The sequence below is a fragment of the Lepidochelys kempii genome, chromosome 5, assembly GCF_965140265.1.
Source record: "Lepidochelys kempii isolate rLepKem1 chromosome 5, rLepKem1.hap2, whole genome shotgun sequence".
NCBI lineage: Eukaryota > Metazoa > Chordata > Testudines > Cheloniidae > Lepidochelys > Lepidochelys kempii.
Genome location: NC_133260.1, coordinates 78793504 through 78809539, shown reverse-complemented (window position 1 = coordinate 78809539; position 16036 = coordinate 78793504). Strand labels below are relative to the sequence as shown.

General features: G+C 36.9%; 1 protein-coding gene across 1 annotated transcript in view; it reads right to left on the bottom strand.

The window, feature by feature from the left end:
- Positions 1–380: 380 nt before the first annotated feature.
- PRDM6 (PR/SET domain 6) overlaps positions 381–16036 on the bottom strand; it is a 93998-nt gene continuing 78342 nt past the window's right edge. The window contains exons 7-8 of the mRNA XM_073346225.1: positions 8174–8350; positions 381–538 (exon numbers count right to left, since the gene is read on the bottom strand). Coding sequence (XP_073202326.1) covers positions 424–538; positions 8174–8350 — 292 coding nt within the window. The 3' untranslated portion in view covers positions 381–423. The remainder of the gene's footprint in view (positions 539–8173; positions 8351–16036) is intronic.

The window sequence follows — 16036 nt, the reverse complement described above, 5'->3', positions numbered from 1 at the left end:
GGACTAGTTCTGGGTCCTTTGAGTCATGCTTCAAAAAAAGGTGCAACAATAAACAAGTCCATGTGCATTTGCAGTCATAACTATAGGCAAAAGAACCCTTGAGATTCCTCGCTTTGGTATTAAATAACAATGATAAAGGCTTTTAGAAATAAAGCAATACATGGTGGGACTTGAAATGTTAGCAGTCCCAGGTTATTTGTCCATTGAAATAAGTCTTATCCCTAGTCATAAATAAATAATCTCTTTCCTGGTCTTACTTCCATGCCAGGATCAATATCTCTTAACATCTTACTTATTTTATTACTGCTTTTGGTTTTCTGGGACTGATTGAAAGTTGCTCAGAGGAAATCTTTGGTTTTGCTTAAGTGTCCGTGACATTTAATCATGACTTTCCTTGCAGTTTAATTCCAACCAGTCAATCAGTTAATCCACTTCAATTGATTCTGTGCTTTCTGTTATTGGCTTGCACTCATTGGGCATCCTCTGGTGTCGACTCAGCTGGGTGGCTTGTGTGAAGCTCCTCTCACACCTCTCGCACCTGGTGAAGGCAAGAGAGAAAATTGAGACTGGGGAGCTGCTCTTGGGGGGAGGCGAGGAGTGATGGGCTTTGTCTCATCCTGTCTAATCAGAACAGACACTCAAAAGTGGCTTCAGATTTTACCGGCTCAAGAGGTTTAATTGGTGGCTACTTCCAAGACCTTAATGCCTATGATGGGACAAGGCCTGTCTGATTCAGAACAGAGGAATCTGTCAATAGACAGGGGGAAGGTGATTTCTCCAGAGAGGCCTGTCCTGCTGTAGCTCTGATCACTGTCAGTTCAAATAGATAAAGAACAAAAAGAGATTTTTAGGAGTGAGCCATCAAAGCAGCAGCTTGGCTGCAGTTTTCTGCTCTGTAACCCCCGAGGAGAAATTGATGACAAATAGAATTTCACCTTCTGCTAATTTAAAAATCAGAAATTCACCTATTGAAAGAAGAGAAGCTGTAGAGCAATAATTTCTTAGTGTAATAAGAGAAAAACTCTGTATTTATCTATTACTATATAGTTGAGTTTACTTTAAACAATCTGGTAGGATTAGTGCTTGGTTAATCAATTGTCTGAAAACATCCACAGCATTTGATATAGTTGTGGGGAGAGGGTGAGAAGAATTCTTACAATCAGCAGTGTGTGTTTCATTGTCTTTTAAGTCTTTTCATTACCCTTCCCCCCTCTCCAGTGAACTACAATCTGTGGCAAAATAATCAGAGAATTAAGATATGAAGTTTGAGGGAAAAGAAAAAGGGTTTCTCTAGTTCAGAATGAGTCATCTGGCCCTCTAGTAAAAGAGAATCCACTGTGTATCTCATTTTAACTTCTTCCCATATTGTGTCCTCTTAATTAGCATTGTGAATGCTAGATATAATTGTACAATGAGCTAGGAATACAGCAGATTTTTCACTGTAAGTCTCTCACTCATAAAGCCACCATTAATTTAATGGAGCTGTGTGATGTTGTATCTTCATCAATAAAAGCATCACTATAATGAATTAATTTCCAATCTTCAAAAAGTGAGGAAAACAATGGCTGTTACCTTGTATCCATCTTTCTCTCTTCAGTATTATAAATCAGTGGTTCTCAACCAGAGGTACACATGCCCCTGGGGCTACGCAGAGGTCTACTGCGGGTACATCAACTTATCTAGATATTTGCCTACCTTAACTGCAGGCTACATAAAAAGCAATAGTGAAGTCAGTACAAACTAAAATTTCATTCAGACAATAACTTGTTTATATGGCTCTATATACTGTACACTGAAATGTAAGTACAATATTTATATTCCAATCAATTTATTTTATAATTATATGGTAAAAATGAGAACATAAGCAATTTTTCAGTGGTAGTATGCTGCGTTGTATTTTTGTATTTTTATGTCTGATTTTGTAAGCAAGTAGTTTTTAAGTGAGGTGAAACTTGGGGTTATGCAAGACAAATCAGACTCCTGAAAGTGGTATAGCAGTCTGGAAAAGTTGAAAACCACCCATATAAATTACTGAAGGTGATTTATTACAGGATTTGCCATTTACAAAAAAAGAGTAAGAAGATATTTACATACATTCATAATTGTGATATGTTCTACATGTTAGTCATTTTTAGAAAAAAAAATGTTTAGGAACCCACAGCACAGATATTATTCATTCATCTAAGCTATTGTACCAGCACAGAACATCAAAGTCTGTATATTGTGTTTCTTTGATTGTCTTTCTCGGAATATTTTTAGCAGACTGTTCTATTGTTAAAAACTACACTGTGATCTTGACAAATGTAAAATGTCAGCGTTAGGTCTGATACATTATCAGCTCAATGAAAATAACTCAGAAGTATTGATTGCCTAATGATTTTTGGTGTATTCATTAACGTCTATGTGCAGATCATCCTCTCTCCAGAGTTCCTGAAGTGCTGATGACACATTAGTGTATTGCTGATTGTTTATTAGAAAACTGATTAGTTACAGGATTAGTATGTCAAAATATACTACTTTTCATTACTTGACAAACTTGCAAATTATATTCTTATATATAAAAAATCATGAAGGAACTGGAATCAGTTTTGGTGCCAGGATTAGTTTAGGCTATACAAGTCTCTGCAATTTCCTCAACTTTGCATTTTGTTATTTGATATATGTGTGTTGTATACACATTCTAGACCAATACAGACCTATGTAGATCTACACAGCAGTGTTTACCTATATATTGCATATATGATATATGTAGGCTAAGATTTTTCAAACATGTGTCTGTAAAATTAGGCTTCTAAATTAATATTTGGATACACAAAAAAGTGGCTTGATTTGCAGAGGTGTTGAATAAACTAGAAATCCCAGTAAAGTTAATAGGAGCTGAGGGTACACATCATTTTTGAAAATCATGCTACGTGTTTAGGTGCCTAAATAATTTTTGGTATAACTGTCTTGACAGCAATTTGAAAAGTTAAAAGTCCATTGCTAAAAATGTGGACCAGGAAGGAAATCACTTCAATATGTAAATATTTAGTGAACCAGTTTGTTTACAAATGTTAATTTTGTATGTGTGGCCCAGATTCAACAAAGCACTTTATGTGCATATGTAATCCCATTCCTATTCAGCAAAAACCTTAAACTCATGCTTAAATCCCATTAAAAAGAATGGGACTATGCATATGCTTAGTTTAAAATGCTTAAAATTAAACACATATTCAAGTGTTTTGTTGGTTTGGGGCTAGGTTGCTCAGCACACTGGAGGATCAAGCTGTAAGTAAATATCCAGATATGAACAGATGAGGTGGGCCATCACAGCCATCAGTATCACAGGCTTAGGATAAAGTAGAAGGAAAGAAAAACAGAAAGTGGACAGTGAAAAGGAAATAAATTTTCCAGCATTGTGCTGTGGGTTTTCTCTGTAATGGCTGTCCTTTCCCACATACTCTCTGTAAAGTAATTGGTGTAGTATGCTGTATTCTTCAAATGGACCAACAAAGACAGATACATGCATATATTGAGCCATAAGTGTTTAATGTTGTGCGCTAGTTAAGTAAACTGATAATTGGCGGGGAAGGCGGTAGGCATCTAGTATATGTGGAAGCAAAAATGTTCCTTAAAGTTATTGCAGAGAGACAATAGTTCAGGTCAACAGTGATCACTAACAAGGCTAACATGTAGATCATAACCCATCCTGATTCTCTCTGAGATTTTCGGCCAGATTTTCAGACCAGCCTCAACGCAATCTTTATTTTTGAAGGTGAAGATTTGTTATTACATAATTGTGGCTGTAACTATTAGTAGTTATTCTTCCTACTACCTGCTATGAAGGTGCAATCAGAGGGGACAGATGTTCTGTACAACCACTAATAATTATTTCTAAAATGCATTGTGGGTTTCATTTACCCCTGAGCAGAAGGCCAACAAAAGAGCCATGTACTAAAGTTCCACATAAGCTCTTTGAGAGCCCTTTGTGGGACTTAAGTGGTCCATAGGCCCCGTGTCAGGCTCACACACAAGAATGATTTAAAACTGTGCCACCAAGTTAGAGGCCATTACTGAAAACTGGATCCTTGTTGTTTTTCATACAGTGACACCATATGCAAGATGTAGCAAGCTCTTGCCTTGTCCACAGCACATATCCTTCTTTTACTAATTTGATTAAGGGCGGCGGGAGGGGAGAGAAAGAAGGGAGTGTACATACTTTCGCTTTGCTCAATAGCATGGCTGGTTTTCTAAGGGTCTCAAACAGCATTGACATCATGGTGGTTTTTCAGGAAGTACTGTTTGGCCAAATAGTACCCATGTCACTGTTCTCCTAGTTTGCTTCACAGAACCCTGTCACTGTTAGTGGTTTTCACAGCAGCAGCATCATGCTCCTTTAACTCATCTTTAGCTAATGTCACTGAACTGGAACAGGCTGTAGTAGTAGAACATAGGATAGTGGCTTGCTCAATAATTTTCTGCTTTTTCCTACCTTTTAATTTGGTTGAGAGCTTTGTTCCAGATTAAGAGCCATAGTGGAGACTTCAGTGAGATAAGAATACATAAAACATTACAATGATGAGGCTCAGTTCCTAGCTTTTGATGATGAAAAGAAATCCCTTCCAACTGGACCTGCTGCCCAGACAATGTAGCCAGAGCTTTGATTACACATAACCTCACTTAGCTTTTTTTTAATCTATAGGGAAATGCAAATAGAAAAGTCTCCCTCTCACACACAATCCCACACACAGCTAGACCTTGCAGCAAAAGAACCTTCTCCCACACTGAACCAATCACAGACTACCCCTTTAATAATAATTTTTAAATATTTTTTAAACAAATTGTGAAGGGATTTTAAAATATTTGTCTTTTTTAAAATTGTGAGCACACAACTCTACATGCAAAAAAGTGCATGAAGTTGTGTGACTAATCTGTGTGCATAATCACTGTGATTCTGTGTATATTAGGCCAATATTGTATAAATGGCTAGTTAAATGCTTACCTGGCCCTTTAAAATTAAAAAATATTTAAAAAAACAGCAACTTTCTGAACATATGTCAATTATCTGTTTTGTTAATTGCAAGAATATTTCCAAAGCCTATTCAGCTAGAACACGTTAAACTCTGTCTACATTGCCATGATTGCCTGTCCTTTAGGGGTATGGTGAGTTTAAACCAATGGACTTTTTAGTTTTGCACTTTTTAAGTAAGCATATGCTCAAATCCCCTTTGTAAATATATATATTATAAAGTACATTGCAAAGCAAAACCACAAAAATTGTCTTTGAACCATGTACTACTCCTTGATATTTAAAAATAGCCTCAGAATGTGTTTGGGGTTTTTCCTTTTTGTTTTTTGTTTTTTATTTTTGTTTTAACTTTAGAATCAATCCCTCAATTCTTTCTTCTGCTGGAAGATTTGGCAGCAACTTAGGAGGATCTGAATGGTGGTGATATACAAACCAATAATAGTATCTATCTTTTAAATAGTCCTTTTCATCAGTAGATCTCAAAGTAATTGATAATCTTTTTACTGTATTTATCCTCACAACACCTCTGTGAGGTACATAAGCTGCAGCTCGGTCTCTCCCCACAACTGAAGGGGAGGGTAAATCGATTTCTGGATAATCTTATGCGCACCCCCCTGCATGCTGGTCCGCATCAGTGCGGGGGTCTGCACTTGTGGAGAAGCTTGCAGGATCAGCACATAAGAATATGGATCCCCGCCTCTGACATCTGGGGACAGGGAGAGTTGGAGCTCCAGTTTAGCTCCATGTGACATCACTATTCAGGGTCCTCCAAAGCTCTTGTAAAGACCTTCAGCAAAAAACAGAGAAATTAGAACGGATGTTTCTTGTATTAAGCAGGTTTAAAAAAACCCTAAAACCATTGTACAATGTTGTTCTTATCCATCATAAGGAAACAGTAAAGGGTGTGCATATGTGTGCATGCACATACATTTATTTATATATTTCGCTGCTCTGCATTTCACCTTTAAGAAAGGGCAGATCCATAGTGTCAAGTACATGTATATCTTAACATGAGCAACAAAAGAAACAAAAAACAAAACAACACCCCAGAATATCTGTTAATTACATAGTACTTAACTAAACAGTTTCTTTCAAGAATGAGATTGTGTTGTGGTCACAAAGAACATTATGGAAAAGAAAAAAATCACCAGACCAAAGGGGGGGGAAATTAATGATTGTAAATGGGGCAAAATAACAGCTCTATTGGAAACATGACAAAAACAGGACGTTAAGAAAAAAAATTAAGTGGAGTCAACAAGGTTACACATAAGTAACACCTTAACATTAAAAGAAATCTATTTTCCACTTTGACCTGGAAACCTCTTCAATTAATTACTAAAATCTATTTACACAGCAACTAGATAAAAATCAATCTGATTGCTAGCACTATTTTTGTCTCTCTTCCTATGGACTCTGTTCACTCAAGATACTGGCACTGTGGGTGTCATTGTTGAGGCTGCAGGATTCCATGACTTGACACCCACAAAGCTGTCCTATTTTCTATTCCTGGTCCCCAAAATCTACTGTATGGGATGTGCCCAGAATTCTGATTCTGTCCTTCCATTCCCAAGCGCACACATGCATGGAGGCCATGCGTCTCTTGTGGCCATATATGGAGGGTGGGCAACTCTGATGGGATCTTGCTGTGAAGGGTTCAGTGACAGAAGCTCTCTTACATTAGCCTGGCATGAAATACAGGCAAAGAAAAATCATCTTGAGTGAGGGCACGTAGTGAACTGGGAAAGACACTCTCTCCCTTCAACTCCTTATTTCCTCATCCCCACAGACGACCGGGTATTTACAGAAAATAATGGTTTGGTTATTTTTTCCCAGGGAGGTATTGGTTCCAGGCAGAAAATTATATGAATCCATGTCTCTCAATTCAGCTAAGAGAGAGAGAGACTTTTTACTAATATACATTTTCTTCTATAAGAGCCTACTAGATTAAGTAAGTAGTTGGTCAGAGCAGAGTCCTTTATCTGCATGAAGTAGAAACCTGTATTAACCAGCTGTGCACCAGCCTCTCAAATACAGAAACAAACAAACGTACGTCTATGGCTTGGCTGAGTGTTGGGTTTTATTTTAAGTGAATAGCTAGCTAAGGTAGAGAAGTGATTTCTGTACTACCTCAAAAGTGCAGAAGCCTGCAGATCTTGTTAAATTCCCTCTGTTATCTGAACTTACACCTCTTAAAGAAGTCCTTCATGAAATGTAGATAATAAAGGTCTCACTGTGTACATGTACATTGAAACCTGCACACAGGGTATGACTACATGTAAAACACTACAGCTGCAGAACTGCAGAGACAGTTACAACAACAGGTAACCACTTGTCCTAAGAATGCACTTGCAAATAAAGACGGGCCCAAGCCACAAAAATTCAGCTTTAGATTTCCCACCCTACCAAATTTGGGTGTATTCCGATTTCAGGTTTGGGATTGGCCAATTATAGAGACAGTGACAGTCACAAGATCTGAAACAAGGTTTGTTTCCAAACACCCAAAGAATGTTTGAATTCAGAATGTTTGTATCAACGATTTTGTTGAACTATATTCAAAGTTTCCAGCACAGTATTGTTTAACTAAAAATTGAAAACCACCTTGACAGACAGCTGATTTTCTCTGATCACTGCATTTGCAAATTATTTTTATGAGTTTTATTTTGAGTTTACTAGAGTCATGTCATGGATTACACATAGTGTTTTTCCTGTCCAATGGTTCTGAGTCTATTTTTCTCTGTATATGATTAACAATTACAAATTAACTGGTATATGAGTTACTTCAGTGTATTCACAAAACAGGGATGAACCATATTATGCCAGTTACAGCACAGCCTCGACCCATCCTCTTCAGTTTGTCAGACATTTTCAACTAAGGTTCTCTAATTGAGACACAATTGTTAAACTGCTATTTAAATTAAAACAATCAAGTTTTGATTGGATGACAGACATTTGCTCTGGACCATACATGTACTAGGTATCTGCATACATGCCTGGTTTGATTCTGATTTCAGTCACACTGCTAATGAGTCTGTCTGGAATCTTGACTTTGGCTTTCAAAAGAAGCTCTCCCATGGGCTCTTATACATGGCTATTGTGGGTGGACAACTGCAATGCCATTCCCTCTCTGCTCATTCTTGATCAACATTGGTAGCTTTAGATACTTACTTAAAGGGTTTTTCCCCCGTATGCGTCCGGATATGATTGTTGAGTGTTGTAGCACCAGCAAAGGCACGGCCGCAATAGCCGCACTTGAAAGGTCTGTCACTGGAATGGGTGACTACATGGTTCCTTAGTTCCGAAGGTTGGGAGAAAGATTGGGAGCAGTGGCCACACTGATAGGGTCTGCAAAACAATAGAAACACCATGTGATCACTACTTTCTATTTCAGCAAATAGAAAACAACTTGGGTGGTGCAAGCTAATTTTTTCAAATTAATTTCTTAGTTTTCAAAGAGGAGTCTGGATGTGAATCTCTGGATCTATAGTAGAAGACATGCAATTCACCCCCCCCACCCCCGCCCCATGAACCACTATGCAAATTTAGAGGACAGAATCCATGTATAGAAACTGCCAGAGATCCTACAAGGCCCCCAATATAGTCAAAGTATTCTTCAGGTATACACAAAACCTGGGTTAGATTATATGTCTGACTTTTTTTAGTCTCCTCAAACTAAGGGGCCAATACTGTATTCCTTATGCACTGAAAACTCCCTCTAACATAGGGATTTGAGCCCTATATTATCAGACTCAGAAAGTCCTATTCCTCTCTAGCATTAATTCAGGCTTAGCTAAAAATTTTACCTGGTATAGCTATTGTTTCTATGACCATTTGAAAATATTATTTTTCTAATCCCTTGCACACTCCAAAAAGTCAAGCTCTTTAAAGAGGAACTTTCACAATGAGACAAATTTGGAAAACAATAACAAACTTTTGCTTTTTCTATTACGTTTCTGTATTCTTGCTGCTATTGAAGACATTTGCACTTAATTAATAGGTTTTTCCATCCTGGCCTGGATTTTCCTTTTGTGTGATCCTGAAATGAAATCATAATTCTGTTTTTGTGACATCTTAATTTCTTGCAGTGAACTGACTGTGATGCCACAAGTTCAGAATTATAACAACATCAATACAAACTCAAGTAGAAGGAAGACGCTGAGAGATAGAAGGATGAGACAGGACAATAGTTTGAGTAGCAATACCATTACTAACTTGTTAAAGTGGCAAAAAGTGTTCTGAGAAACATATACAAAGTAAATCAATTTCTGTTGCGGCAAAATAGATTTAATTCCCTCCACCCCCACGTTTCTCTAAGTCATAACAATTTGGTAAACTACTTCAATATTTGGAACGCTTTCTATCTGTGAGGACATTTAAAGTAAATCAGTGGCAGGGTTCTGTTCCGTTTATCAAATTTTTTTTTAAAGAAAATTAAGAATGTCTTAAGGGATATTAATGATTTTTATAGAGAGCAGGAATTCAGGGCACCACTCTTGCTGTCTTAATTGCTCTCTCTTTAACAAATGTGTATGTTCAAATGGCTAGAAACCAAAACTAAAGGGAAGGAGACAGTGGTGACCAAGCATGTACAACAATTCAATTAAGTGCAAAATAAAGTGTACCCTCTCATTTGTCAAGTGAGCTGCTTAATTGTGTCTGCTTGCATCGCTGATCACAAATACTATTATTTTATAGTGCTTCAGAGTACTGAGCACTGATTGTAGAATTTTTTTTGCTTGATTAATAGTGTGGTTTTGGTCAATAACTCAATACTATACAATTTTAATTACTTACATTTGAAAATCTATCTAACTGCTTTCAAAGAAGTTTGAAAGATATATATAAAAGTTGTGGAAAGATTACCTGGTCTGGATGATTATTCTCTTTAAAAATTATATAAGTGCATGTGAAATAATATATTTTAAATAAACACTGATAACTAATGTATATCTATTGCCATTGCTGGAAGACAAGAGAAATATGTTTTTCAGCTTTATTGCTTCTTCAAATGCATTGTTAATGGACAATCAAACAGATATGTAAATTCAGGCTTTTTAGGATTAAACATTTTTAAGCAAAAATAATATATTAAGATATGCCATATCCATGAACAATTGATTTTCTAATAGTGAAAGGAACCATTAACGTTTATTAGCCTCTGGTTATCTATTTTTAACAGCTCCCATAATAAACAATAAGACACTAAATAACACCAATTAATCTTTTATTTTTTAAGAACAGTCAATATGATTAATTTCACATTGTGAGAAGTCACACCATTCTTTGTATGTAAATACTTCACAGTAGTAAATTAGTTATGAGCAAACATTAAGAAGCCAAATAAAATGTTGCCATTAGCCCCCACATTGATTCAAACTCGATTTCTTGTCCATGATGACAATTTACATTTTATATTATCCACAGTGCATTTACACTGTATGATGCACAAAATGATGAACTTTGTAGAAGATTGTCTATTCTTATGTCCCTTGTCTCTCATTTTGTTGCCTTTCACCCAAACCTTGCAGGATTGACTATAAAAGATGTTATTTCACCAAATAAATTAACCCCTTGTGTGAGTCTGTATAAATGATGCATATCTCCAATCAGATTAATCAAGAAAGGGATCAATAAAGTATTTTGGAGCTAGATACATGAATCATAAATTAAGCAAAGCTTGTTTTAAAAAGAAGACAAATTTATGCATGCATAAATGTATGAGCTGACAATTTGTAAATGTCTTATCTACTTTCTTTGAACTGCAGGCAATTCCTAATATGCAGAACTGTATGACTTTTTGAATACTGCTATAATATTTTATGGTATTTTCCAAGAAAAAGAGTATAAAATAAGCAGAAAAGTTCTAATTTTGTTTTGTAACCATTTTTACTGTACTTGGGTTGTTTTTTTTCTTAGCAGAAAGAAATCAATACATTGTTTTTAAAAAATGAAAGCAGTGCAGCGGGACTGAATGTGAGGGATGATCGGTTCGGTGAGTACATGGACACCTTCAGAGCAGGGTTGTCTTTGATGTAGCAGTTATCTCCTGTGCCATCATTTTGCTCTGCTCCGAAAACCGTATTAAGATGGTGGCCCCCTTATTCTCAGGGTCATGGAGAGAATAGGGCTCATGAAATGAAAACCAAAATGGTGGACTTTATAGGCTGAATTTTCAAAAAGAGGCACCTAAGTTGAAGCTGCAACATGGTTCTGACCCCATCCACAACCCCTCATTCAAAAACTCATACAGTTCTGCATATTGGGAACTGCTTGCAGTGCAAAGGAAGTAGATAAGATATTTACAAAGCTCTTCCACAAATGTATAACTTTAGGCATGTGCTAGTGCCATTGACTTCAAATAAACTGCCCATGTGTTTAAAGTTACCCATATGGGTAACAGCTTAGTTGGTCTGGGGTCATATACAAGCAGATGCTCCAGCAAATTTGAGTTTCTCTGCAGTTACTTTTATGCATGAATGGGTAAGTACCAAGAATACCCTCTTCTACATGTGAATACATATTTACATGCACGTAAACTGTTATATGCATATTTTATAGGTGAAACATATGCATCTGTGTATGAAAATATGGTCCTAAGAATCTTTGAAACGTAATTTTTCTGTAAAAATCTATCCTAGAATTTTCTCCCCATCACTGTGTGCTAGAAGTAATATAATAATAATAATTAATAATAACAATAATTAATTTATATCTCCATATTGTAGCACTTCAGAAAGGCTTTCATAGTGCTTTAGAAATGTTAATTAAGCCTAACAAATACATCTCTGAATTAGGTATTATTATACCAATTTTAAAGATAGGTTAACTTAAACAAAGAAATGTACATATAGGATATCACTGAGAGTCAACAAAAAGAACATAGCAGTCCTATCTTCTAATCCTCTCTTCTTAAAAATTAGGCCATATGCTTCATCTTCTCATCCAAACTCAAAGAAAGCATATCTCCCTACCTAAGAGGCAAATTCTGCCCACAGACAAAATTGCCCAGCTCTCATTTGCCTCATGTACTAGAAATCCATTTAGTTACCCATCTTTGATAACATTAAACTTCTGTAAGTAGATTCTACAATGTTAGATCATCAGCTTGTACGGGCCCGCAATCTCTCTCCTTTAGAGACCAATCCAATGACCCTTACTCATGTGAGGGTCTCCCCTGGGTGCACTCATGAATGTAAAAGCTATGGGCTCAGACATCTAAAGTATAATTTTTTTTTAAGAATTTAAGTATGGGTGAATCTCTGGCATCTAAGGGTTTACAACATTCTCAAATTAAATTTTCAAGCTCACAGAAATGGTTAAGAACTTTGGTTTTTGAGTGTACTTTAAACCTGTCTCTTGAATGTATAAATTCTATTGAAACCATTATTGCTGTTTTCTTTTCCCAGTGCTAAAAATCCTTTTTTTTTTTTTTTGTAGTCCACTTTCTGGGGGTGATCACCACAAAGTCAAACACCACCTATGCACTTAACTGAATTTCACTCAAAAGATGCATGCTTATCCAATCAATTGTATAACTTTTTGGGGAGATTGCACTAGAATAAGACCATTTATTTACTGTTTTCTCATTTAAGTAAACCCCAACACAAAAATACATAGGTTTGAAACCACTTTTTCCAGTCTTCTTTTAGTAAAAGATTGATCCAATTAATCTATTTCTCTTGTGCCCATTCCTTCGGTATTGCAATATGTCTTCTGAATCCAAAAGGGCAGAACTCCTGGACTAATCCAGCTCATATGAACATGTGTTCCATTTCTTTACTCTGTCTCCAGCATAAATTGGAGGAAATATTTGAATGATGGGCTGCATGATCAGAGTCCTGAAAAAAATCTCAATTACTTTCTCTTTTATGGTGAGCTGGTCTTTTATGGGCCTCTTCACACAGTTTCATTCACTATCTTCATGGGTCTCATAGAACTCCAGTGTAAATCTTTTGAGAATGAGTTGCTTGTAACAATGAGTTTTTGAATACCTGTAAATCTTTCATTGAAATACTGTCAAATCAGCAAAGCCAAATGGTGAATCAGATTCATTGTTTCCTCAACTAGAGAAGTACTAGCCAATAGGAGAAAGCCTGACATACAGCTGCAGACACATTTCTCACTGTCAGAAGGCTAAGTGTAGGTCCTTGTTGCTAGTGAAGAAACAAAGACATATTGCATGATGTCAGAATGTCAGGGAGCGGGACACCATGGCTTTCCCCACTAAACAAGCAGTTTGGCGCCAAGGCTTTACGGGAAGATGGAAGACTCCAATTCAGGCATCACCTTAGTTTTTACGTTACCTGAGTCAATAAAAGCAGGGCATGTTGTGATGCTGGTACTCTCTGCCTTCAGGGAAAGGACTCCATGAATTGCTCTCACACACACGTCAGTGGTTTTGGAGCAGAACTGCAGACCTGGGCCAAAGTTTCAGTACCCTCTTCATAACTGAATGGATATGGCATTGGAGTGGAATCTGCTGTTTTGTATGGTTAATGAGAGGGGAAAATGCAACTCAGGGTGTCAGTGATAAGCTCCAGCTGCCATTCTGAATGGCCCAAAATGATTGTTTTAGAGAGGTGAAGAAGCTGTTGGCATAGTCCCTGCAAAGGGGCAGGATTAGTGAGGGAGTGCCCAGTTGTGGATGCTTTAGTTAAAACAATCAGTTGCCTTGGACCCTACCACATGGAACATTTGAAGTTACTCACCATGAGTATTTATAAAGGGTTTCATGCAGGTACTCAGTCTCTGTCAAACTGAATGGAGAGGACATGACTCTGCAAAGTGACATTTAAGAACTAGCCTACATCTTGAAGTTCTCACAGGGCTCAGATTGACGGGTTTTGTTATATTTACTAACTATGGGCCTACTCCTGCAACTCTTACTCACACCAAATAGTACTTATTCAAACAGAGTAGCCCCATTGTAGCCAACAAGACTACAAACATGTGTAAGTACAACTCAGTAGAAGTAAGGATCACAGAGTCAAGCCCTCTTATGACTTTTAGGGCCATCATTTAGTAAAGAACAAAATAGCTCATGTGTTTCTAAACTTCTGAAGCAGTAGGGGAGTGGTACCATTTTGTGCACCTTTTGCTACTCTTAACTATAAGTGCTGGAAGCCTGCAAACCTTTTTGAAAAGAGTATGCAAGAACAAATGTTCAATTCAGCAAGACATTTACTTTAATTGCACAATAATCCATAGTCACTCTATAAATAGAAATAGACATTGTTCACAGGATTTCTTTTCTGTTTGGTTGCTATAGGTTTTTAAAAATTAAGTAATTAGTTAATTAGGGCAACAGATACACATCCTACAAAGAAAAATGTATTGCAAGAAAAATACCAACTGGGGTAGAGCCATGGTGCTTAGAGAAAAACATCAATTAAATTGACAACTTAATCTTAAAAAAAATAACCAGACATTCATTGCTGAACTGTAACAGCAGAACAAAGTGTACATTAATATACTTCAAGGAAACAAAGAGCACGAGGGTCAGTTAACGTCCAGAATCCACCCACCAAGGACACACTTGCATGGATAGTGTCTACCCTCCAATCATCAGCTTAAATACATGACAATCAACAAGAGTAAATATCACACATACACATTGAATATGAAAGTGGGCCACAAGCAACACCTGGGAAGTGCAGGCATCCTCCCTCTGTTAACACCACTACATAGTGTACATGACAATCAAAGAGAGAAAAAAGAAAGATGTAAATAAAAACTGGTCATTCTAAGAACTATTGCTGATTTTTAAAAAAATAAATGAAAATATTTGTCTGAAAATGATTCACTGTGATTGAAGGCTTTCGCTTACCCCTTTCTGGAGCCCCCCAAATGGGATTGTTGGGAATTTCTGCAGCAGAAAAACAGAAGAGAAAAGGGATTTCTGACTCCTGGTTCAAGGAATAGAGGGTCAAATTGCCTCTGTGTGGGCAAGAGTTTAAGGAAAAACTCCAGAGGCTTGGATGGTCCCTGGGTCAAATCTGGATGGATTTAGATCTTACCTCCCCACCCATCAAGTGACTCCAGAGAAACGACATTATTTAACAAACAGGAAAAAAAAAAAAGACCTCAGTGGGAAAGGGGAAGTAAATGAAAGGGGCAAATAAGCTTTCATTAAAATCTTAATTAATCTCAAATTCAAAGAAACTTCTGGGAGAACATGGGACCCTCCTCATCTTGGGTTCACTATTATCCAGTATTTATATATTCAAACTTCTGCCTGCTGAATAGTATTCTGTTCGCAGGGGCTGATTGAAAAACATTTTTTTCTGTTCTTTTTCACTCTTATCTTATCCTCCACTCTCATTCAGATTTCTTCTGTGATAAAGGAAGTTTTAAGTCATTTCCTTCTTTGTATTTCCCAAATCCCAAATAGTTTGCATTTCTTAAATTTCCCACTATGAAGTGGGGATCATAGCTACATTCAAGGATCCTTTTCCTGCTTTGACCACGTATAGTTAATCATGATGCCTGAAAAACAAACACAGCGCCAGACTAGATAGTCTCAAGGCCTTTGCTAGAGGAGGCAGCCACAGCTATTTCCTTCACATCAAAGATGCAGTGGCTGGTGTGTTTACAAATTTCTGACAATAAACAGGTAGCTGTTTATCAGCTAGAGTGGTGCAGTAGATAGCGGAGAGAAATTCCAATCCTAAGAGTTGCATACAGTATCTAAGGCCAGCAGGCAAACGAGCCTTGGCCATTTACACCTTGATTTCTTGTTGTCAGGAAATTACTTTAAGAAATAAGAGGTGTTCCTAGAAATAAGCAAAGATACTTCTTTTCCAGTTCCTATGTTGCTAGCTATATGCTCTACTAATGCTATTTATAGTAGGAGAAAAGCCTGGCCATGACATAAGTTTAAATAATAGTGATTTCTAGTTAGGGATATGAGAACACAGAAAAATCTGGAATCTAAATTCAAGAACCTATACTCCTAACTCCTATATTTTCAAAACGTTGCCAGAGGTTTTCGCTATGTGAATCACAATGAATACAGTTGGGAATCATATGGCT